The 23,470-nt window shown below is 65.1% G+C and overlaps 3 protein-coding genes across 4 annotated transcripts; all 3 read right to left on the bottom strand.

The window, feature by feature from the left end:
- Positions 1–2,101: 2,101 nt before the first annotated feature.
- On the bottom strand, positions 2,102–3,444 carry TSTD1 (thiosulfate sulfurtransferase like domain containing 1). Its single transcript, XM_054587610.1, has 4 exons — positions 3,435–3,444; positions 3,107–3,250; positions 2,504–2,666; positions 2,102–2,416 (listed from the first exon to the last, which is right to left on the bottom strand). Exons 1-4 carry the CDS (start codon positions 3,442–3,444, stop codon positions 2,323–2,325), a joined length of 411 nt encoding a protein of 136 aa, XP_054443585.1. The 3' UTR covers positions 2,102–2,322.
- Positions 3,445–3,770: 326 nt separating this feature from the next.
- Positions 3,771–9,755, bottom strand: USF1 (upstream transcription factor 1). Of its 2 annotated transcripts, XM_054587878.1 has the most exons (11): positions 9,147–9,755; positions 7,503–7,645; positions 6,701–6,750; positions 6,427–6,542; positions 6,006–6,107; positions 5,587–5,782; positions 5,261–5,348; positions 5,084–5,142; positions 4,874–4,968; positions 4,572–4,700; positions 3,771–4,409 (listed from the first exon to the last, which is right to left on the bottom strand). In XM_054587878.1, the coding sequence occupies exons 1-11, from the start codon at positions 9,435–9,437 to the stop codon at positions 4,320–4,322; spliced, it is 1,359 nt and encodes a 452-aa protein (XP_054443853.1). In that variant the 5' UTR covers positions 9,438–9,755; the 3' UTR covers positions 3,771–4,319. The 2 variants fall into 2 exon arrangements, with proteins under 2 accessions (XP_054443853.1, XP_054443854.1); XM_054587879.1 differs by lacking the exons at positions 7,503–7,645; positions 9,147–9,755 and having other exon boundaries at positions 6,458–6,542; positions 6,701–6,733.
- A 1,072-nt stretch (positions 9,756–10,827) lies between these two features.
- ARHGAP30 (Rho GTPase activating protein 30) lies at positions 10,828–23,163 on the bottom strand. The gene is made up of 12 exons (XM_054587877.1): positions 22,876–23,163; positions 18,921–19,023; positions 17,123–17,267; positions 16,560–16,642; positions 16,311–16,418; positions 15,599–15,726; positions 15,023–15,197; positions 14,822–14,925; positions 14,667–14,744; positions 13,731–14,126; positions 12,540–12,805; positions 10,828–12,441 (listed from the first exon to the last, which is right to left on the bottom strand). The coding sequence occupies exons 1-12, from the start codon at positions 22,970–22,972 to the stop codon at positions 10,828–10,830; spliced, it is 3,297 nt and encodes a 1,098-aa protein (XP_054443852.1). The 5' UTR covers positions 22,973–23,163.
- Between the last annotated feature and the right edge of the window lie 307 nt (positions 23,164–23,470).

The raw sequence follows: 23,470 nt of genomic DNA, 5'->3' as shown, positions 1-23,470 counted from the left end.
GGACGGCGCCGACACGGCCCCCGGGCGACAGGGCCGCGCAGGGGAGGCGCCTGACGCGAAGCCGTCTGGGCCGCGGGGCTGAGGTCGGGGCCCACGCGGAGCTGCTCCGCCGGGCTCCGCAGCCTCACCCGACGAAATGGCTGCGAGGAGCTTGAAGGGCGAGGTGAAGGTGGGAACCGCCTGTCGAGATTAGGAACCGAGCACCCACGAGCAGGAAAGAGGAGTGTCCGCGCCTTAGCGACGCTGGAGCCGCCAGCACGCCCCGCGCTGCCTGGTCCCCGCCGGGCAGCTGCGCCGCAGGAAGCTGGAAACCGTGGCTGGCGCTGTTGGCAGGTGGAAGAGACGCCTGGGAAGGGGTCGGGGTGTCATCGGCTGGAAGGCGGTCGCCCTGCGGGGACCTCTGCGTTCCGGGTCTCGTTCAGGAGGGTTGTTAACAAGGGCGCACACAGTTGTCAAAGCCCAGGGGCCCGGTTCAGAACTGCGCCTTTATTAGAGGTGAATCACGCCTCGATTAAAAAAAAGAAAAGCTATCATCGAATTATGATATTTGAGGAGGAGGAAAAAGGAAAACTAGAACAGCTAAGACTCAAACAAAGAGGATAATTAGACACAGGAAAAACGTCCCGACCGGTCTGAGACCCGAAGGCACCTGGGCGTTCGGGGAAGGAGCCAAGGCCGCCTGCGTGCGCCCGCCCTGGGCTCGGCTCTGGACCCATTTCTGCTTCATCGCCGGACCCGGCAAGGCCGAGCTGAGCTCGGGCAGTGCCGCGCTGTGGCGCCCCCAGTGGGCCTGCCCATGCAGGGCAGAAGGCCAGCTCCGGGGAGGGGAGGTTCTGCAGCGTGGGCGGTGCGTGGGCGGCGCCGGCCGCGAGATCCACGGGGTGGGAGGGTTGGCTCCGGGCCAGGAAGCCCAAGGGCGGGGAGCCAGGAAGGAAAGGCAAGGAATGCAGAAAACGTCTGACGTACTTTCTTCAAAGGCTTGAAAAATCAGAAACTTGGGTCCATCTCATTCCACAAATAAAGGAATAACCTTTTAAAAAAAACCAAACTTAAGAAATAAAAAAATCTGCCATTAAAATATTTCAAAGGACACGCATCAACCTATCCCCGTGCTGGAAGTTATATGCCTTCTGTATGGTGTTGAATTCTGCCTCAGTAAACATGTGTTTTTTAAAAAAATAAATTTGTTAAATCCAGTGTGGGATCAGTGTTGATAAGAACCGGAGCCTGCCTCTGGCCGCCTCCCTCCCTTCCCCGGCAGCGGCCCTGGGGTGGACCAGCGATTTCCAACCTCTTGTTTCGTGGCACATATAAACTAACTTCCAAAATTCTGCGGCACACCAAAAAATATATAGTTTCTGCCCATCTGAACAACAACCAAAAAAATAGGTAGAGTTGTGATTCATTCAACACCAGATGACTATTGCTGTGTTGGCTGTTGTCATTTTTCGAGTCCAGGGGAAGGAGGTCAGAGGCCCTGCCTGAATAGTCAGGTGTTGCATGTTTTAAAAGTTCTGGTGGCACGTGGGATGAAAACAGCTGGTCTGGAGCACGGGTCGGGGGTAGGCAAACTTTCCAGAAAAGGATCGTCAAAAGCTTACATTCGGAACGGCACACCCGTTTCCCACAACTGTTCTGCCGTTTCTCCACGGAAGCCGCCAGAGACAACGTGCAGACGGTCGCGAGGCCCCGTGGGGCCAGTCTGCTGGCCTCTGGTCCAGCTCCGGCCCCCTTACTGCATATTAGAACCCCCGGAGGGGCTGGCTCACTTGGGGGTCCCTGGCACACCCCCGACTCCAAATCTGGGATTGGGATGCAAGCTTTTCTCCCCCCCTACCCCCTGCCCGCTGCCAGGCGATTCTGATGTCACCCCGGGGCTGAAAACAATTGTCGTCCAAGACAGAGAACTGCAGCCTTAGGAAATTGCCGGAGTTTTGTGTTGGGGTGATGGGGGATGGATGAACGCAGGAAGGAAAAGGGTATTAAGATTAGAACTGTTTTCAATCCAACTGACACATTAAAGGCAACCAATGCTTGGATTAAATGCTTTTAAAAAAACGTTTTACTTATTTATTTTTAGAGAGAGGGGAAGGGAGGGAGAGAGTAAGAGAAACATCAGTGTGTGGTTGCCCTTCAGATGCCCCCCAGCTGGACCCAGTCCGCTACCCTGGCACATGCCCTCCCTGGATACTGAACCCGCGACCCTTCAGTCTGCAGACGGGCACCCACCCCACTGAGCCACACCAGCCAGGGGCGATCAAATGCTCTTTATCGCATGCTTCTGTGTGTGCAGCAGGATAAGGCCTGGCGCAAACCAACAAGTCAGGGCCTGCCGCGCCCCTCCTGCGCTCTGCCGCCTTCAACCTCACCTCCTTTCTGGACCCATTCTCTGTAACCCCCTGCGTAGTTGCGAGCCCTGCGGGGACAAAGAGGGGTTAACACAGCGGCACAGGCTGGGAAGCAGCCCCCAGAGATGCCCGGCCAGCACCCGCCTGCCCCATACCCTCTGTATCCAAGGCTCTGCGCCAGCTGCGTGGCCTGCAGGCCCCGCTTGCCCATCTGACAGAAGAAAATGAGGTTCTCATCTTCCAGCTTTGGCTTCTCCGCCGAGTACAGAGCCTGGAAGGCAGCTGGGTCCATCTGCAGGGCACCTTCCAGCTCAGACACTGGGAGGAGGAGTCACTTCAGCCCAGGAGGTTCAGAGGCTGGGCCTCGAAGGACTGGGTGCCCGTGGTCCCACGAACCTTCGGGGGCCCCGAAAAGCCAGATCGCCACCACACCCAACATCAAGGACAAGATACAGCCCAGAAACGTGGAGCGTCAGGCACTGCTTCCCGTGGGGGACCGAGAACAAGCAGGTCGCAGGGACACAGGCTCTCGGTGTCGCGCCTGGGCGGCGGGGTGGCAGCCCCTTCCCACCGTGTCACCCACACAAGGAAGGGCAGGCTCCGCCGCCGGAACGCATCTCCACGGGTCCCTCCTCGGAGGAAGCCTGGGAGGCCAGGGAATCGGTCCCTGCGCCAAGGCCACCCTGCACCCCCAGCGTGAGGACCCTGGGCTGAGCGCCCCGCGGCCCCCACTGGCGCGCACTCCCACAGCCCCGTACCCGGGATATTGAGCGCCCCGGGGATGGTCCCCGCGGCCACCTCCTCCCGAGTCTTCACGTCGAAGAGCCGGGCGCGGCCCGCGGCCAGGAGCGAGCGGAGCTCGGGGAATGACACGGTGGGCACTGCGGAGGAGACACGAGAGCCTGGGGGGCCGGCCCGGCGCAGAGCCCCCGTCGGTCCTCACCTGCCCCCCACCTGGGAGGCGGCCCTTGGCCCGCGGCCACACCCCCGTCCCCTGCCCCGCGCCCGCCCGCGCTGGAGTCCCGCCGGCTCCCTGCGAGCTCCCGGGGCCCCGAGGACTGTCAACTCGGCGGCCAGCGCACGTACCTGCAGCCATGGCGCGAGCGCACGCCACCACGAAACTGCAAGAAAGTGTTCAGCCGGCCCAGCCGGACCCCGCAAGGAGCAGCACCTCTTGGGGCTGAGGCCGGAACCGGAAGCGAAGCCCCGCCCCGCCCCGCCCCCGCGCACCTGTTCGTGGTGAGACTCGGGTGAGGCTGGTAACGCCCTGGCTTGTCAGACCCGGCACCGACCGGGCACCCACCCGGGAGTCCCGGGGGCGCGCAGCTCCCGCCCCGTCCCACGGGTCAAAGTGCCCCCCCTCCGCCCGGAGACCCAGAAAAGGACACACAGGAGGAGGCGGCGGCGGTGGCTCTGCACATTTAATCTTTAAAAAAAAGGAAAAGAGAAAGGGGGGGGGGGGGAAACCGTCCCCCAAGGAGGGAAGCCGCACGTGGGCCCCGTCGGTGGTTCTCCCCGGACGTCCGCGCAGCTCCCAGCGGCCGCCCAACCCTCTCTTCCCGGGCAGCGGCCACTGCTGCGTCCCCCCACTTCTGGCGGAAGCCTGTGCCCTGCGCACTCGGCAGCACAGCCCCCGGGCTCCAGGGAGAGGGGCCGGCGGAAGCGCCGAGTCCCGGCCGCCGGGGCGGCACCGCCAGCAGGTCCTCTGCCGGTCCTGTCACCGCCACCAGGCAAGCCCCACTTCGTGGGTCCAGTATCCACCACGGACAAGCGCAGGCTCCGCGAGAGGGGCCGGGGCTGCGCCGCGGGCTGGGCCAGGCTGCCAGGACACGTCCCATGTGTCGCCGCTGCACGCTGGCTGCTGTCCTGAACTCCTCCCAGTCTCTTGCCAGGAATGGGCAGTGAAGGAAGGGGGCACAGGGTGGCCTGCGGCTCCAGGGCTTTCTGCCGTTCTGGGACAGGGAGAGCCGGTCAGTTGCTGTCGTTCTTGATGACCACCTCCACACCGTGGTGCCGCAGCTGGGCCCGCAGCAGCAGGTTCTTGTTTTTGAGGTCTTCCACCTGACGGGGAAGGCAGCAGTAAGGCGGGTGGGAACCCCCTGAACTTGTCCCAACTACTGAAGGGCAAACACCAAAGCCTGTCTACAGAAAACAAAACACAGAGTCCCCAGGGGCTCAGTGGCCACGGCACTGGAAGAGGGCTCCCGGGGACAGGAGGCTGACCTGCTGGCGAAGCACGTCGTTGTCCAGCTGCAGCTGGTCGAGCCCCTGCAGCTCTTCGGACAGCCGGTGGTTGCTCTGCCGAAGCTCCTGGATGTAGTCGCACGCTTTGGACAGGATCCCGCCTTTACTCTGCGGCAAAGGCCGACAGGATGTGAGGACCGGGACGGAGGGACCTGGCTTGCTTTCCAAAAGCAGTTCACACACGGGCCTCATTCCCCTAAGGAGCCCCAGAGAGCAGCCGCAACGGCTGCCGCGAGCACCCACAGGACACAGGGCTCGGCGCCGCCCCCCGGGCCCCCGACCTGGCCCGACTTGGTGCTCTCCATGGAGCAGTCTGGGATGATCTTGGACAGCTGCACAATCCAGTTGTTGATCTTGTCTCGGCGGCGCCGCTCCACTGTGGGGACAGTGGGGACAGGGTGACTCAGCAAGAGCACGCCCCAGGCCCAGGGCAAGTGGCCTGCCCTCCCCCTCAAACACCACGGCTGCCCCCCGGCCCCCCAGACGCCCACCTTCATTGTGCTGAGCCCGGCGCTTCTCATCCCGAGTCGTCCGGGGGGCTTCTGACTTCCTGGCAACAGAGCCCACGGCAGGCGAGGAACAAAGATCAAAAAATAAGATCAGCATCGGGGTGCAGACCACACCAGAGCCAGGCCTCATGGTAACTGAGAAGAAACAGGGCTACTCACGGGGAGTAAGGGTGGGTCCTGGGGGCGATGGAGCGTTGGCTCCCCCCCTGCAGCACTTCCTGCGGTGACATCATCACAAAGAACTGGCCTGTGAGGGGCAGCGTGGCTTCCGTCAGGACATGGGACTAGGAGCCTCACCGGGTGCTGAGGCCAAGGCCGTGGGACCCCCCTCACCAGGGCAAGCCTCCTCCTGCCGGAGGGGCAGTGCCATGCTCCCCGCTTGTCCAGGGCTTAGTGACCAGCGCAGGCCAGAGCAAAGGCCCGCCGCCCCCCGGTCGCCCCGCCGCCTGCCCCGCGCTGCAGCCGCATCCCCACGGGCATCTCACCAGTGCTGGGCGGCGTGGCCTGTCCCAGCAGGGCCTCCGAGCCCTGGGTGGTGACAACAGCTGCCGCGCTCCCAGACGTGGCCCCCGCCGCCCCGTCGCCCACGGCCGTGCTGGGGAAGTAAGTGTAGTGCGTCTCGCCCGCTGTCCCCTCCGCGTCAACTGCATCGTCGCTGGTGAACGCGCCTTGGATCACCGCCTGGAAGGGAACCGAGAGGGCAGGGTCCGGTGACCGTCAGATACTCCCCAGTGAACCACTCTGCCGCTCCCACCCCAGGGGCGGGGAGGGAGGGGCATCCGGAAAGGGAGAGCCTAGTGCGGGGGACAGGGCAGCAGGGGCCTCCCCATCCCCAGCCCACGGGTTCCCTGCCTCCTCTCACTCTTCAGAGCTCTGGTCCCCTCCCCCAGCCACGCGCCTGCACCTGGGTCATGGACTGAGTGGCAGGGTAGCCACTGATGGCGCCAGTCCCCTCAGTCTGGCCATCCAGCTGCCCCTCAGACACCTGGATCACCCTGTACATCACCTGGAAGCAGGGAGGAGCGGGGCAGGAGGGGAAGAGAGGACGAGAGAGTAAATGCCAGGGTTTCAGGGCACCTGACAAAGCTCCTCCTAGCCAGGGCCCCAAACAAGAGTCCTCCAGGGACGCAGACCCAGCCACTCCCCCGCCTGTCTCCCTACGGTTTCAGCAAAGCCCCACGCCACCCCCTCCTCTACTCCGAACCTCACGCTCCAACCCCCAGCCCCCGAACCGTCCACATCCTCACCGCATCCTCCAGGCCTCCGTTACCTCCCTCCAACCCAAGCCCGGGTAACACCTGCAGCCGCCTGGCCCCCTCCCTTACCTGGCCCCCATTCTCAGTTCGGAAGACGTACTTGACGTTGGGGTCAGGGAAGGTGGCAGCTGACTGGATGCTGGCGATAGCCACGCTGGTCGGGTCCTCCCCAGTTGCTACTGCACCTAAGTTCAAGGAGCAAGGAGGAGTCTGTGTCGCTGCCTCCCCCGGCCCCGTGTCACTTGCCTGTCACTCGGAGAAGGAGGTGCACAGGTGGCCCACGGCGCGGGGAGGGGCCGTGACGGGCTCTGGGTCCCAGCTCACTTCTGTCTCTACCACTCACCTTCCTGGATCTGCACTGTCCCCTCTTCGGCTTCAGCTGTTTTCTGCTGCCTGTTTGTGAAGGGACGAAGGGGAGGGTGAGGGAAGAGCTGCATGGGAAGCTCCCCGGCCCCACGGCACCCGGGCCCGGACTCCCTGGCGTCGCCCGCAGGCGCCGGAATCCACCGAGTGGCCCCGGGCCACACAGACGCGGAGCGGGCACCAAGCAGGCACGGCCGCCCTCACTGCTAAGAACAGCACGACGAGGCCGGGGGCACTGCTTGCACCTCAAATACTTTTTTGAATGTCCTTTAAAAATATTTTAGGTTTGTCTGTTTACTTCTTTTTTGCTCTCGCTCATGTGGCTCAGTGGGTTGAGTGTCGGCCTGCAAACCAAAGGGTCGCAGGTCCAATTCCCCGTCAGGGCACAGGCCTGGGCTGCACGCCAGGTCCTCAGCAGGGGACGTTCGAGGGGCAACCACACAGGAATGTTTCCCTCTCCCCCCTCTTCTCTAAAAGTGAATTAATAAAATCTTTTTTTAATTAGTTTTTTATTTGTCGATTTCAGAAAGAGAGACAAAGTGGTGGGGAGAGACCTCGCTTTGTTCCTCCACTGACCGATGCATCACTGCTTGTCTCCCACAGGTGCCGTGACTGGGCTCGAACCCAGAGCTTCGGCGAAGCCGCGACGCTTCAACCCACCGGCTGCCCGGCTGGGGCCGCGTGCACTTCACAGGCAGGAAGCCGCATCACAGGCCCGTGCGGGGCTCGGGCGGCCCCACCGAGGGCGCCCTGACCCCGGGACGCCGCCTCCCCGCACTCACCCCTTCATCTCTCCGTGAGGGGGCGCATCCGAGGGGCGGGTCCTGCTGCGGGGTCCTCGGGTCTCCTGCCTCGCGGGCCCAAGGGCTGCGTCCCGGCGAAAATCAGGGCGTCCGCAGTGGCTCCAGGAAATGGGGCAGCCCCCCTGCAGGAGAACGCAGGCCCCGTGAGACGCGGCCGGGCAGAGCCTGTCGTCTGCGGGGGCGACGCCGAGGACAGGCGGCAGCGGCCAGGAAACCAGGGACTCCCCGGAGGACAGCGCCCCCCGTCAGCAGGACCACTCGGCTCCCGGCGGGGAAGAGACAGGCACGCTGGCGCTGGTGGATGGTGACGACCGGCCACGGCAAGGGGAGGCCCGGGACACCGCCTTCGGAACCGCGGCCGCGGTGGCTCTCGCAGCTTCTCGGCCCCGCACCGAACACCGACCAATCCCTGCTCTCCAGTCAAGGGAGGGGCCTGAAGCCGCGGCCCTGGGAAGGCCCCTGGACCCAAACAGCGGACTTGGCCTTTGGGCCCCATTGTAATGACAGGGCTTTTGTTCTGCGGTGTCCAGACTTATGTCAAATGCGAAACACCCAAAAGCCCAAGTGTACCGTCTTCGACCCCGCGTATCGTATTCACCAAGCCCAGAACGACACGGCTGCTCAGGTGTTGCCATGACAACTCCAAACTGACGGAGCCGCAGCGAGAAGGGGGAAAACTCCAGGCCCGAGCTCCGCCGGAGCAGAGACAAAGCGGGGGCGCCCGCCCGCAAGGTGCCGCCGGAGGACGCGGACACCCGGCCGCGCGCAGGAACAGCGGGGCGCCGAGCGGACAGGCGCCACCAGGGACACAGCTGCACAGAGCGAGGCAACAAAGTGCTCCCGGCGCGAGAGGGGAACTTTCCGATACACTCTCTATCCAGAAGGTCCCCAAACCTTTCCTATCCGAGGAAAATCTTCGGTGGATGCGCCTTGGAAAGTCCGGGTCCAAGGAAAGCCTTCGCCAGAAAAGAAAGGGAACTGAAAGCGAAACCTTCGGGAGGAAGCAGCGCGCGGCCCCTAAGAGGAAGCGGCGCCGCTGGCCGGGACCACCCACCTGTCCGTCCCCGAGCCTGCGCGGGCAGCGCCCCAGGTGCCTGGAGGGCGCGGCGGGGCGGGGTGGGCAGGGCAGCGGGCGACTCTGCCGCCCACAGCTGTCAGCCGGGGACGGCCTCCGAGGCGCCAGTGGCGGGTCGCCCCGGTCTCCGCTGCGCGTCCGGAAGCATTTCCCGTGCGCGCGGGGTGCGCGACGCGGGGACCGGGCCGGACGCGGCGGCGCGCACGCTCCCCACGGAGGGCCCAGCAGGGCCGTGCCCGCCGCGGACACAAAGGGAAAACGACGCAGCGCGGAGGCGCTCGGCGCCAGCCTCGCGGGGACCGCGCCACCCGCAGCCCCGCGAAGGCGCCCGGCCCGGCCCGCGGACCCGGCGGACCCACGGGGCCGCACTCGGCCGGGCGCAGGAGGCGGAACGCGCGGGCCGGACATAAAGAGGAAGGCGCGGCCCCTCCCTCAAAACAAAGGCCTCCCCTCGCGACTTCCCTGGCCTGAGGGACGGGCACACAATCGAGCCTGCCCCTCCTTGCCGGCCCAGTCCGTCTCCAGCTCCCGCCCTGTCCTGCACTCACCAGCCTCCGCCGCCTCAGCCGCCGACTCTCCGGGACAGCGCTCCTCTCGGAATTCGGGCCGCTCCATGGACAGCTGCGCATGCGCGCTCCCGGCCCGCGGCCATGCTGGTGAGGGGCGGAAGTGGCCCTCCAGACCCTCCGCTCGCCCAGCCCCTGATCCGCCCCACTTCCGTCGGCTCCATCTTGATGCGGGCGGGAGGGTACGACTTCCTGGGAACCCAGAAGAATGACGCTGAAGGCCGAGGCGCTTTCGGCGAGAACGGGGAAAATACGACTAACTTGTGCTTCCATCTTCCTGCTAACAGGGCTTTTTTATTTAGTTCCTGGAAAGGGAGGCCCGTCGGTCGGCGGCGCCATCTTTGACAAGGGCTGGCGGGAGGCCTTTGGGAATCGGGGGCCCCTATTTGGAGTGTTTCCGGTGGGAGGTGAGGACGCCTTGGCAGGCCTGGGTCTGCGTACACGGCTTTGTATTAGCGTCCGCAGTCACTCGCCCGAAGACCCCCCAGGCTTCCAGCCTGTGAGGCAGTTTCTGCAGCGGGGCCCCGACGCCCGCTCTTCACAGTCGCACCTCCCGCGTGGATCCCGGGCGTAGGATGTCACGGGTCTCAGAGCCGCCTCTGAGCTCCACTGCTGACGTCGGAGATCTCGCGAGGCTCGTGACATAACGAGCCTTGGTTTTGTCAACTGAGGAACGCAGAGGCCAGGACCAACCTGACGCCCAGAATGGTTAGGGGACGAAAGGGCACAGGGCGGACGTAGCCTCTGCTGGGGCACAAGGAACGTTACGTAAATGCAGGTTTCTCTTCCCCATTTCCTGACGACCGTGAACCCAGGTCTAGTTTCTAGCCGCAGGTCTCCATGACAACCGCGGAGCAGGAGCCGGGGCGCAAAGGGAAAGGACGAGGATGGGCCACCCATGCAACGGCGACGCCTGTCACCCAAGACTTGACTCGGATAATGAAACTCGATGCTGTTTCCATGTAAAAATACCACTTTTATTCTGAGACTCGGGCCCTTCCTGGAGTGGGACTTGTGGCCCCAGCCCGTGTGGAGGAGCCGTCCCGGGCCCTGAGCGGCGCCATTCCCCTTCCCTGAAACAGGAGGGAGTTGCTCCGAGGGAGAAAGAAGCCGAGGAGACCTGTGGGAGACCTCCCTCCCTGAAGGCGACGGGAGGCGGGGGCGGAGGAGCTGGGCAGGGCGCCAGTGCCCCCCGCGGGCCCTGAGGCCTCCGCGGCGCTGCGCGGACCCGCTGCTGTCGTCGTCGCTCCTCCGAAGCTGTGACCCGGGCCTGTCGCCCCCGCCTCCGCCCCGGGGCTTCCCGCGGAGGAGTGCGCAGCCTCGGGAGGGCAGACCCTCGACTGGAGTTCCCCTTCATTCTTCACTCGGAGAAACCTCGCGGTTTGCTGCCTCCTCTTTGTGCCCTTTGGCCAGTGACCTCACTCCCTAGGAACAGGCTCTCGGTGACTTTCTTGGGAATCTCCTGAGGGACAAGTGCTCTGTGTCTGACCCAAGTTCGGTAAACCGGCCGAGACAGTGCCTCCCGCAGTCAGTCAGAGAAGCTGGAGGGCCCGAGCCCGCAGAGCTGGGCGCCGCGGCCGCCGGGGCTGCCGATGACACAGGTGTCGGGGCCTCCGCAGGCGGGAGACGACGCCCGGCCCCTTCGGCCCAGGGCTCGGCCCGATCATAGCCCCTCGCCCGTCGCGGGGTTAGCCTGCGTCTCAAATGCGTATGTTCGGCGCTGAGGGGGCACAAGGGTGGGGGGGGCCTGGGCTTCCCTGGCGGGCAGACTAAACCGGCTCCGGGGTTCAGACCTTTCCGTGCCTTCAGCGGGGAGCTCCAGGAAGCTGAGGGGCCGGGCGCCGTGCGCGGGGCCCAGGCTGGAGGGACAGGCTCTGGGGGCGAGGCTGCAGTCCTCGCCCCCGGTGCAGGTCTGTGTCCTCCGGACTCCGTGAGCCTCAGTTCTCTGGCGGTCCCGGGCCCGGGCCACGGCAGCGTCGAAGGAAAGGCTGCCCCCGTTGCGCCAGGAGGAGCGGGAGGCTCGGGACCCCCAAACCCTTTCCCCAGGAGTCCCATCCAGGCGGCCCGGCCTCAGGCACGGGTTTGCAGGTGCCACGTGGATCTTGCTACACATGGTGCTGGGCATCTTGGCAAACTGCGGCTTGGGGGGCACCACCGGCACGGAGCGGACCTGCTGCACCTGAACCAGCGTGGAAGCCAGGCGCATGCCCACACTGCCCGCGGCGCTCGCGGGGCCGGGGCCTGGGTCGCAGCCCTCGGGCCCCGTTTCCTCTGGCCGAGGCGGCTGCGGGGCCGCCTGTTCTGTCCCAGGGGCCGGGTCCTCGCCCTCTTTGGCGCTGTCCACCTCCAGGCACAGCACAAGTGACTCTTCTGGGAGGAAGCCCCCTCCCGCACGGGCCCCTCCCGGCCCCTGCTCCCCCTCCGCCTCGCCGTCCCCGCTCTCCCGGCCGTTGCTGACCTCCCCGGCCCCTCCTTCCGCGGCGGCGGCTGCGCCCCCGTCTCCACCGCCTCCTTGTGCCTCTTGGTCTCTGTCCTGCCGCCCCCCTCTGACTTCACCCTCATCCCCGCTGCCCCCCACAGCCTCTGGGGCGTGGGCCGCCTCCCGGCTGCCCTCGGCAGCGTGCCCTTCGCGGACCCTCTGCTGCGGGTCCCTTCCAGCTCCCGCCCAGGCTTCCCCTCCGGCCTCGGCCTCCTCCTGTCCCTCAGGCTTTCTTTCCCTCTGGTCGTTACTCTGCCCTCCTCCTGTCTCCTCCGCACCGGCAGCCTCCTCCGCACACGCATCCTCCTGCGGACCTTTGGGTTCAGCCTCCTCTTCCTCGGTCTCTGTCTCTCCCCCACTCCCTTCCTTCTGACTGACCGCCATCTCTTGGCTTCCCCCAGCGTCCCCGTCCGCCTCACCTGCCTCTGCGGCCTCCACCTTGCTCTCCGAACTCCCCTGAGCCTCCTCGCTGCCGTCCCAGCTGCTGCCAGCCTCAGCCCCCATGTCCTCCCCTGCTTCCCAGGCTGGCTGCCCCCCCTCGGCCTGTCCCGGAGCCTCCGGTCTCCCGTGCCCAGCTGCTTCTTCCCCCAGAGCACCCGGGTCCTCCCAGCCCCGGGCTGTGGGCACCAGAAGGGGACTTAGGTCATCGTAGGCGCTCAGGAAGACTTCCTCCCCGTTCTCCTCTGCTGCGGAGCCGGCGCCGGCCGAGTCCAGGGAGCAGCAGCTGGGAGCCAGGACGAACTGGGCGTCATCCAGAGACAGCTCGTCCAGGGGCGGCTCCACGGAGAACTCCTCCACCTGCGGGCCGGCACGGGGTTCAGGGCCGGGTCCCCGGGTCCCCGGGTCCCCTCTGGGTTCCTCCCCCCACCCCCCATCCCAGCACGGCTCTCCCTTACCTGAGGCCCCGCTCCCAGCAGCTCCTCCAGGTAGCCTATCCCTGGGTCGTCCTCCCCGGGGGAGAAGGCTGCCCCTGACGCTCCAGCCTCGGCCACCGCCCCGTCCTCCCCCGCCACCCACTCGGGCTCCGAGCCACTCGAGTCCTCGAGGAAGGAGAAGGAGTCCTGCACCTCCTGGGACAGGCAGTCCTCTGGGGCCGGGGCCGCGCCCTCCGCGCCCTCGTCCGCCAGGGCACCCAGAGCTGAGCTTGCCTCCGACTTCTCGTCTGTTGGGAGAGAGGCGGTCCCAGGGACACAAAGGTCAGGCCAGCCCTGACCCTCCCCAGTGTGGTCTGCCCAGCATGGCTCCCATAGGGGCCCCGCGCTCCCAGCTTGGACCCCCACGTGGCTGACTCTTCAGACCAATATTCTAAACTACTGGCCTACAGTTGCCCTTGCTAAGTTCCTGCCAGGTGCTGAGCACCATGCTATACATTTTATGATGCATCATCTTATTTCCCCACAAAAGCACCCTATGCCACATCTGCCTCCATTTTACACGTGAGGGCACAGAGACTGCGAGAGAGTAAACAGCTTGTCCAGGGCCGCAGGACAAGCGGTGCAGCTAAGTGCGACCCGTGCCACCTCCAAGCCAGGCCCTCAACGCGCGCCCCATGCTGTGCTGCCCGCTCTTCTCATGCGTGTCACTTCAGGAGCCGGTGTCAGAGCAGTGCTCGGCTCCCTCCTCCCCACGTCAAGGACTCGTGGCTTAACCAGAGCTCAGGTCCCACTGCTGTGACGCAAGGATGACAACATGCCTGTGTCACACGATTATGAGAAAACAAAACAAGCTAATGCCTGCAAAATCCTCAGCACAGCACTTGGCATATGATAAGCCTTCAACAAGTGTCAGCTACTAGTGTGACCGTTACTTTTCGCTGCTCTCCTTGACGGCGCATTGCCACCTTGTGCTTAGCAATCCCTGCCGCGTGCGTCTGACAAGACCCCATCCTCGGGCGTGCGTGAGATCCTCTGCATGTATTGCATACAAGTTGATAATGTTACTGGATTCCCCCAACCTTGGACCAGGGACGGCAGCTGAAGGGAAGCACCCACAGACAAGGGCGGAGGCCTCCGCCCTCCCCGGCAGCAGAGCCTCAGCCCAGACTTCCAGTCCCTCCTCCCAGCCCTGGGCAATCCCTGGGTCCTCACCTGGGGGGCCGGGGCCGGGGCCGGGGCCGGGGCCAGAGGCAGGGCTTGGCCGGGGCTGTAGGGCAGGGCACTCCAGGCCCCGGGTGAGCCTGGCCAAGGAGACGTTCGAGATGATATTTGGGGGCATGCTGAGGATGGAGGTGATGTGTAGGGGGAGGTTGACATTGTATGGGTCTGAGATGTGGACGCCTGCACAGCGCTCTGCACGGCTGCCACCCCCGGCACGGACTGCTGACCGCCCCGCTCGCGGTGTTCCTGGCTCGGAGCTCGTGCTGCCCGGGGTCTCGGCCTCAGGCTCCGCCTCACCCTCTGCTCCCTCCGCACAGTCGTTCTCCAGCTGCTCAGGCATCAGTGAGCTGGGCTGGGGGCTGCTGGGTGCCAGCAGCGCCTCCGGCTCTGTGCGGGGGGAGAGGCAGGCAGTAGCATCAGCTGCAAGGGACCGGGACGTTCAGGAAGGCTCTGCAACGGGACCGAACGCTTCCTGCTCCCTGGAGCCTGAGGGTCAGGACCGTCTGGAAGGGGCCCAGCCCCGCTTCCCTTGGCCTCTGCAGCAAACCCTCCCCAGCCCGCAGGTCACAGGCCGCCCTCCCTGCAGGTGCTGTCACTGGCTGTCACCCCCCCACACACACACGCGCGCGCACACAACCGTGTCCCTGCATGTGCTCATGTGAACACACCGAAAGAGTAGACGACAAGCTCTGTAAGCCTGGCACCCAGCACTACAGCTGGTACATTATAGGCACACATCACATATTTTTTAAATTAGTGGGTGCACTTGGCTCCATGTACACACACACGCAAGGGCACATCCAGCGGTCTTGTTCACAATACTGCCGTTCCCTTACAGACACGCTCACAGACGTGGGTCCGCGCGGACGCTCACAGGCCCATGTTGTGAATACCACAGCTCACACGCAGGTGCACGCCTGCACTCACCGTCACTGACCCCGGCCGACGCGCTCAGGGAGTCCATGCTCTTGGCTGGGCGCAGGGTCCCCTTATCAGATTTGTCCTCTGCAAGACAAGGGGGTGTGTAGGGCCAGGGCCTGGTGCGGCTGCCACAGCTCTCCCCCATGTCGCCCCAAGCTCACCTCTGTCCTCAGCCCCCCGTGGAAGCTTGCGCTTGGTCTCATGGCCGGAGCGACCCAGGTTGAAGATGGATCTCCACTTCCTGACCTTCAAGGACCCTTTCCTCCTGGAGGCCGTGGAGACATGGCTGGGGCTGGGGCCGGGAGGCCAGAGTGCAGGGATGGGGCGGGGAGGGGCGGGGGCACCCAGGAGGGAAGCCTTACTTGTGCTCTGCGATCTCAATGATAGTGTGATAAGGCCGAATCTGGGGGGGACCATCGCCAGCCTGCAGGACACTGGGCAGGTGGTAGGGCAGCGACCTGGGCATGAGGTCCTCGGGGCTGCCCGACTCCCGGAGCCCAGGAAGGGATCTCCATCCGCCAGCCTCCAGCTCACCGCCTGGGAAAAGAGGAGGACTCACCAGCCAAGAACCGAGAAAAGAGTGGGCGCTGGCCCCATCCCTGCCTCGCACCTCGCCGCTCCCCCGCGGGGGACACGCCACGAGGCCCCTGGTCTAGCCCTCAAGAGGGGGTGAGTCCTCAGGGGCAAAGAGAGCCAGGGGGTCCAGGACTGTCACCTGGTGGGCTGGGGCGGCAACAAGCAGTCCCTGGGGCTGACAGCCAGGACGGCGACTAGAGGTCAGGCCGGGCCTGCACTGCGGGCAGAGAGGCCTGCCCGTCTGACTGTGCCGCGTCTCCCGCAGAACAGGCAGCTGCAACCGGGCGACTGGGGGCCTCCCGGGCCCGGGCGTGACTCCCCAGGCAGGCAGTGGCGCTGTGCGGGCCAGCGGGGACACTCACCGGAGAGGGCAGCGCCCCCAAAAAGCCGGTCCACATGCGTGAGGATGAACTCCACCACGATGGACTGCACGCGCACCTCCATGAAGGCCGCCGTGCCGTTGAAGCCGGAGGCCTCGATGTCCTTCGACCTGTGAGGGCACAGAGTCATTCCCGCCCAGGGCCCCCAAACGTCCTTGTCCACACCCTCCCTCCAAGTGCCTCACACCCGTTCCCCTCTGCGCCCTTAACCCCACCTCCACCCCTTAGACCATAGGTATGGTTCTCAGCTCCAATGCCACCTCCTCCAGGAAGCCTTCTTGGACACCCTCCTCAGAACTAATCTCTACTTCCTTTGCACACCAGGGGCCTGTTTATAACGAATGTCAGGATTTCTCATAGTCGGCTTGCACCGCAGGGAGTGATAAACAGGCCAGTTCTCCGTAGGCCGCAAGACATTTGCTCCTCGACAAGGACCCGTCTCTTTCCGGCCCTGAGCTCAGTGACACAGTGTAAGGAAACGCAAAGGCCCTGCCCTTAGGGACTTTCCCCCAGCTCAGAGCTGGCAGTAAAGGCATGGGGCCCATCCCACTGGGTGTAACCCTGAGCCTTCCTCTGTCCCCCTGGGCTCCGTGAGACCCTCAGTCCCTGCTCCAGCGCACCCACCCAGCCACCCCGCCCTGCGGCCGCCCACTGGGGCTCGGCTCCGCCAGGACCCGCCCACACACGCGCCCACCTCAGCAGGTTGGGAGCCCACACGATGGCCAGGTTGCGGGCGTGCATGTTGGTCTGGGCGCTGAACGAGGCCATGTGCACCAAGTGGCGCATGAGGAACTCCAGGGTCCTGCAGAGGGGACAGCAGGGGTCGGGGTCACACGGGGGTCAGGGAGCAGGAGTAAGGCTGGGGCCTGGGAGCTGAGAGAGAAAGGACACGTCAAGGCCGCAGGTGGAGGGAGCCTGGGCTGTGCAGGGGAGCCCCACGCACCTGTAGTTTGGGACGGGGAGCTCTCGAAGCACCTCTAGGATCTTGACCAAGCGCTCGGGCTCCAGTTGCACCGCCACAGCCTCCTGATGGGTGGGGGTGGGGGGTGTAGTTCAAGAAGCAGGAGTCAGTGCCCCAGCCTGCCCCGCTTCCTCCCCGGAGCTCTGAGACGGACCCGGAGGAACAGCCGTGCTACCCCGCACCGTCCCCGACTCAGAGCCGACTCACACTGGCAGCGGGGGGAGCTCCGAATCTGGGGCCCACGGACCCGCAGCCGAATCCTGGCTATGCCCCTTAACGGCTTTATGACGTCGAACAACTCACTGTCAGTCCCTGCCTCGCCGTCCTCTGTCGGCAACACCCTGGCACTGGAATCCATCCATGCCCTTCCGTGGGCGCCCCTGGCCGTGGAGCTGCTCCACGGGGTCCGCAGAGGCCTCGCCCCCCCCCGCCCCACCCCAGTTCAGCCAGTGTGGGTAGACGGCAGGCCCCTGCTGTCCAGGGTCCCCCGGGGCCGTGTTTCCACCAACCTCAGCCCCCCTGCCACCCCCAGCCTCTCAACTCACAGCAAACTTGTCATAGAGCCGGTAAGTGAGCAGGGGGTCCGGCAGTTCCCTGAAGTAGGCCTTGCACAGGGAGGACACACAGTGGATGTCTTGCAGGTAAACATCTCGCCGCAGGTCCGGCTTCCGCTCTGCCTCAAATTCCTGCCTGGGGAGGTGCAGAGTGGTCAGGAGCGCTGGGCGCCAGGAGCAACGAGGGAGCTGCAGAGAGGCTCCAGGCAGGCTCGAGGGCCAGCCTGCGTGGGGCGCGGAAGGAGGAGATCAGGCTGTGCATGTTGGCGTGCAGGGCGGGCGTGAGGAGGGCCAGCTTGGGGACAGGGATCCCCGTCGGGACGTGGCTGCAGGCGTAGCAATGTGGGCGTGTGTAGGGGTCAGTAGAAGTGGGGGACGAGCCTGGGTGTGTCTCTGGGTACACAGAAAGATGGGAGAGCGTAACCTTAGAAAGAAAGGTAAGTGTGGATCTCTCTAACCTGGGATACGACACCAAAAGCACAGGCAACCAAAGAAACAAAACATTGAACACTGAAATGACAAACTAGTGTGTGTCAAAGGCCACTGTGGAGAAAGCGAGGAAAACCCATAGAATGGGAGAAATTGTTTGTAAATCGGATTCGATAAAGTGTCTAATATCCGGAACATAAAGAACTTTTACTATTCCCAAGAGATAAACAACCCAGCTGGAAAACGAACAGACGATTGGAACAGACGTCTCTCCGAAGAGGATATGCAAATGGTCAATGAGCACACAAGATGTTCCACATCATCAGCTATTAAAGAATTGCAAATGGAGATGAAATATCACTGCACACCCCCTAGGGGGGCTGTAATAAAAAAAGACACAGAGTAACAAGGGTTGGCAGGGAGGTGGGGACACTGGGATGGTGCTGGAGGGACTGTAAAATGATGCAACTGCTGTTCAGCAGAGAGTTACCACACGACCCAGCAATCCCACTCCTCCGTGCACACTCCAGAGGACGGAGCGCACATGTCAGCGCAGACCCGTGTGCACAAGTGGTTTATGGCACCTTCACAGACAACAGGCGGAAACAACCCAGGTAGCCATTAACTGATGAGTGAATGCAGTAAATGCGGTCAAGCCATGCAGTGGAACATCGTTCAGCCACAGAGAAGGAATGAAGTACTGGTACATGCAACAACACACGTGGACCTGGAAAACACGCCAAGTAAAGAAAGCCAGACACACAAGGTTACATATGGCCTGTCCGTGTGAAATGAGCAGAGGAAAATCCGTCCCGACTATGGGTGGCCTGGCGCTGGGGCGCGGATGTGGCAAGATGGCCGCGGGCGCCGGAGGCTGCTTCTGGGAATTAGAGGTGAGGGCCGCACGACCTGTGAATATACTAAAAACCACTGAAATGTACATTTCCGCCCCAACCCTCACCTGAGGACACGCTCATTGACTATAGAGAGGGAGGAAGAAAGAGAGAGAAAGAAACACCCATCCGTTGCTTCCCGCAGGCGCCCCGGCCAGGGATTGAGCCCCCAGCCTTTGGGTGTAGCAGCGACATTCCTACTAACCAAGCCACCCGCCAGGGCCGCCAGGGCTGTACGTGTTTCAATGGTGGATTTCATGGCAGGAGAATTACATCTAAATTTGTTTAAAAGCTGGGCGGGTGTATGTGGGGGCGGAAGGGTGCGCGCCGGCCTGGGGCGGCGGCGGTGGTCCCGGCCTCCCCTGAGCCGAGCCGGGCCGCGGGCCTCCTCGCGGCAGCGCCGGCGCCTGTGCTTCTTTCTCCTCTGGCGCCCCGGCCGCGGGCCCTCCCCAAACCGCCTGACTCACCGGAGCCTCTGGATGTTGGAGGAGACGCCCGAGAGGCGGTAGATCCCGTCCACCACTCCGTGCTCCTCCACAAACTCGGCGCAGCTCCTGAGCACCTGGGGCACTGCGGACACACGAGCGACACGGAGGAGTCAGAGGGACCCGGGCCTGGGAAACGGGAGCGTCAGCAGCGCGGCCGGGGAGGCTCAGGGCAGCGCCGGGGGGCGCGGCTTGTCCGGAGATTATCGCCTCCAACCTTCTGCCCGCGGGGCGCGGGGCGCGGGGCGCGGGGCGCGGAGCGCTGAGCGCGGAGCGCAGCTTGGCCCCGGGGGTGGGGGCGCTCTGCCGCCCCAGGCGGCCGCTCCTGTTACAAAGTCCCGCCTGCGTGGAAGCCACTTGCTTCTCTGGACTTTTCAAAGGGGCGACCATCCGGTGGGAAGTGTTCCGGCGTCAACGCACGGCCAAGGCCGCCTGCAGCCTGAGTCTGGCCGCCGCGGGCCGGGCCGCGGGAAGGCTGCGAAGCGCCCGCTCCGCTGAGCCAGCGCGTGGACGTTAGCTCCGTCCCAGAAAGTTCGCGACACAGTGCCCTTCGGGTGGGGCGGGGCCGGGCGGACGAGACGCTCCCGTGGGCCAGAGGGGCGTGCGCATGGCGTGTTCTCATCCCCACTTGGCAGAAAGAACAACCAAGGAGCGGAGGGCAAGAGCGCGCGCGGGCCGTCCCGCGGGAGCCAGGGCGCGATTCCGGAAGCTCAGAAAGCTGCACGGCGTCCCCCCCACGCCCGGGCCGGCCCCTCCTCTGTCACCGGACTGTACGCCCCTCAGGAACAGGGTCAAGTCTCCGCGTCCGCTCGCCAGCCGACCAGCGCCACATACAGGGGACCCCTCCAAGCTGACCGGTCGCACCCCAACTCCACAACTCCCTGTTTTGAACTCTTTGCAATATAAGCGCCTGGCTTCACCCCAATCCGCATTGCTCACCTCGAAGACACGGAATAAAACATCGGCTCCTCAGCGTGGAATGGAAGGCCCTTCACAAGTCAGGTCTGAGCTGCCTTCCAGCCGCCGCGCCCACCGGCCCCCCGCAGGCCTCGGGCCCAGCCCCCCGGCTACGCCGCGAACGCGGCCTGGCCCCGCTGTCCACCCAGGCTCCTCTGGCCTGGAGACACGCTCCCCTCGGACTGCACCGCCGGGGACGCCTGCGCGGTCCTCCAGACACCCCTCAGACACCCCTCCCCGGCCCAGACCTGTCACCAGGGCAGCGGCACGGCCCTCCCTCCGTGCCTGTGCTGCAGGGCTCGTGGCTCTTTGTCAGGGTTCGTGTCTTTTCTCTCTACACCTGTGTACAGAATGCGACGCCCTCGCCAGCGCCCAGCACAGCGCTGAGGCGCAGCATAGGCTCGGTGAGCGTTTATCGAGGGATGCGGTTCATGGCCCGTCCCTTACGAGGATCGGCGACTTCTCGCGGAGACAGTACAGAACATGGCCGAGGCTAAAACACCGCGTCCCCCCGCCACCCGAGGCCCCGCAGAGCCCACGCGCCCCTGTCAGGAAGCCCCGCGCCCCCCGGGCCGCCCGTCCGGCATTTCTCACGGAGTCTCGCACCTGCTCACGTTTCCTCCGCTTTCGTCTCCAGGAGGCTCGGAGCCGCCTCGGGAGCCAGGGAACCTGGTGCACGTTTCTGAGCACCGGCCTCGCCCTCCCTCTGCTTCTCCCTTCAGCCTAGTTCCTTCACCCATTGGCTGTTTGTCTAAAGTTCTGGGTTTTGGAAGCCGTCCCTTCCAAGCTCTTCGTGAAATTAAGTGAGACGGAAATACAGAATGAAGGAAATAATCAATCCATCAACTAGGATTGAAAACCCTCCTCTCGTGACCTGGCGTCCACGCCCTTTGCCCTCCTGCACCCCAGAGCCAGGACTTGGGTGGGACAAGAAAGGCACCGTGGCCGCACAAGCCAAGGGAGTCTTCACCCCGAGGCTGTGCAAGTGTCCGCTGGCACCCATCTCCTTGAGAGTGAAAGCTTCCTTAACTGCCCCAGCCCAGTCCCCTCTCCCACCTGCTCTCGTTCCTGGCCCTGGGTCACCGTCCCTCCCCAGGACCTGTGTCCCTGGCGGGGGTCCCCGAGCTCGGGTCCCCGGTGCTGTGCCAGGCGTAACTGTGCTCTCGGGGGCCCGAGGCAACACCCAGTTTTGCTACCACAAGACTCATGCACAGTCTGCTGCCACCGCAACCCCAGGTCCTCTGCACAGGAACTGCAGCCAAGCAGACAGGCCAACCTCCGGGGAAGGCCCTTCAAGGGGATATTCGGGGCCCTGGGGCATCAGAGCCACAGAGGAAATGGGTCAAGGAGCGGGGCAGTCGAGGAGCTGGTGGTCAGAGAGATGGGCCGGAGGGAGAGACTGGAGACAGGGCAGGGGAGGCAGAGTCAGAGGCGTGTGGGGCAGGTCGCGGAGGAGGGGCCGGGAGCTGCGGGGGGACAGAGATCAGGACCCGCCTGGGGCCAGGGGCTGGGAGAAGGTGTCGAGACAGGTGTGTCTCTGCAGGAACCGAGCTAATCAGAGGACAAATCAACCAGAAGCACAGGTCTCCACCGGCCGGGCATCACGTTTTCGCGGGGTCTTGGGTTGGAGAGAAGCCGCCGCCGCGCCCTGCACTCTCCCACCTCCACCGGTCTGTGCCGGGGGGCGGGGGAGGGGCCCGACACTGTCGCCCTGGTGCCCAAGGGCCCTCCACCCTCGGGCTCAGGCGAGGCCCAGAGGCGCAGGGCGGCCTCTCCCCGCCGCTGGGCAGCGCGGAGGTCAGAGCCCAGCAGCCAGGAGTCTGTCCTCCCGGAGAAGGGGCCCCTCACTGGCCGGCGAGGTGGGCAGGGGTGACCGGAGCAGGGTCTGTGCTGCATGTGGATGCGGGCCTGCAAGGAAGGGCGGCGCCAGGACCAAGAGGAAGGGCTGGGGGTGCAGAGAACGGGGCCGCGGGAGAGCCAGCCCCCTTCCCGCCTGTGCCCTTGGCCTAAGCCCCAGCTGAGCCCCTCAGGAGCAGCCGGGCGTGGCCCGTGGAGAGGAGCAGGGCGCAGACAGCCCGCTCCCGCGTCCCGCACTCCTCCTCAGGGCCCGGGCTTTCCCTTCCCGAGCCGAGCGGGACGGGGCTGCGGAGGGAGGAGAAAAGGGGAAGAAGGTGTCGGGGATGCGGGGCGGGGCCCTGAGCAGGAAACGAGCAGGAACCCTGGCCCCTGCCTGCACTGCAGGGGCCACAGCCCCGAGTGAGGAGAGAGCAAAGAGGAAATGACAGATTGGGTGGGGGTGGGGTGGGGGGAAGAAGGGCCCTTCTCTGGGAGGAGCTGGTGGTGCCCAACACGGGCTGGGCTGGGCTGGGCGGCCAGGACACCTGCGCTCCACTTCAGGGCAAACTGCGAAGCACGCGGAGTGGCCGCTCCCTGCCCGGCGCAGAGCACAGCGGGCCTGGCGCTGCCGTGGCCGACCCTGGCCCCGCTGCCCCCCGAGGCCCCCAGGGCACTGCTGGAGGAAGCCGGGGAGCCCTCGGACAGGACCCGCCACCCTCCCGTGCGCCTCCACCCACCCCCGCGCCCGGCCTCCGGCGGGCTCCCCCCACGTCACAGCTTCTCCCCGGCCCTCCTCTGGGGACGGGCTGCCCCTGCGCCCAGGGGAAGCCCAGAGGGAGAAGGGTGTGCCTCCCACCCTGACTCCGCACCTGTGGCCCCGCAAGGCTGCGAAGGGGCCGGCGCACACCTCAGCCCCGCCAGGCCCCCGGCCCCGCCTGCCTCCTCAGACTGGGCGGCCTCATCAGGCCCCTTTCCTTCAGACCCCAGGGCCTGACGTCACCCCCCGCCACCCTCGCCTGTCCCCAGCGGCGCACAGAGCCTCCTGCCTTCTCCCCCAGCAGCTCCCCGCCTCGCCCGCCCAGCAGCCCCAAGCCCGTTCCCGGGGACGCCGCCCCTGCGGCCGGCGGCCACGTCGCCTCCTTACCCTCCTGGCCCGAGAGCTGCAGGTGCTCCTGCAGGTCACACCCGAACACCCGCTCCTTCGAGCCGCCCTTCTTCTTTCCTTTCTGCCGAGACTTCATGGCTGGAGCCCCGGGTCGCCGGCCCAGCCACCTCTGTCCCCCAGGGCCTTTGGCCTACCGGTCCCCCATGAAGGCCCAAGCCGGCCTCCGGGCTTGGCCTGGTCCCGCGGGGCAGGGCTCTGAGCTGGGGGTGGAGGGCGGCCTGGGCCACAGGCCACAGCTCCTGCCTCCGGGGCCCCGCTGGCCACGCGGAAGTGGCTGTGGGAGAGGAAGTGCTGGGACCCTGGCACAAAGCTGTGTCTCGTGGCCAACCTGGCACTTGCCCCTCTCGCCCGCTTGGGCCGGGCAGGAAGCTGTGCAGCGCCCCGAACCCGCTTCCTGTTAGAGCATCTCTGCAACCACAGGGCCGGGTGGGGGAGGCGGCCGACACTCACATCCTCACCCACGGCCGGCTTCGCTCATTGGCTGCGGCTGCTGATGTCAGCGCCCTGGGCAGGTGCTGGCGCCTCAGCAGGTGACACGCCCTTGGAGACCCGCACCCAGGGGTCCCGGGTGGAG

This window comes from Pteronotus mesoamericanus, unplaced genomic scaffold (genome assembly GCF_021234165.1).
Source record: "Pteronotus mesoamericanus isolate MK-2021 breed Mesoamerican mustached bat unplaced genomic scaffold, CSHL_Meso_final scaffold_1186, whole genome shotgun sequence".
Classification (NCBI taxonomy): Eukaryota; Metazoa; Chordata; class Mammalia; order Chiroptera; family Mormoopidae; genus Pteronotus; species Pteronotus mesoamericanus.
This window is presented reverse-complemented; position numbering and strand designations above follow the sequence as displayed.

Coding starts and splice junctions, on each gene's coding strand:
- TSTD1 (XM_054587610.1), bottom strand. Junction 2,667..3,106: donor CGGGGCGCTCAATATCCCGG/GTACGGGGCTGT, acceptor TCCTCCTCCCAG/TGTCTGAGCTGGAAGGTGCC. Junction 2,417..2,503: donor CAGAGCCTTGGATACAGAGG/GTATGGGGCAGG, acceptor TTGTCCCCGCAG/GGCTCGCAACTACGCAGGGG.
- USF1 (XM_054587878.1), bottom strand. CDS start 9,437: ATGGAAGCACAAGTTAGTCGTATTTTCCCCGTTCTCGCCGAAAGCGCC. Junction 5,349..5,586: donor GGCCACGCCGCCCAGCACTG/GTGAGATGCCCG, acceptor TGCCCCTCACAG/GCCAGTTCTTTGTGATGATG. Junction 5,143..5,260: donor AGGACCCACCCTTACTCCCC/GTGAGTAGCCCT, acceptor CTCTGTTGCCAG/GAAGTCAGAAGCCCCCCGGA.
- ARHGAP30 (XM_054587877.1), bottom strand. CDS start 22,972: ATGAAGTCTCGGCAGAAAGGAAAGAAGAAGGGCGGCTCGAAGGAGCGG. Junction 19,024..22,875: donor GCAGCTCTCGGGCCAGGAGG/GTAAGGAGGCGA, acceptor GTGTGTCCGCAG/TGCCCCAGGTGCTCAGGAGC. Junction 12,806..13,730: donor CCCCGGCCCCGGCCCCCCAG/GTGAGGACCCAG, acceptor CTCTCCCAACAG/ACGAGAAGTCGGAGGCAAGC.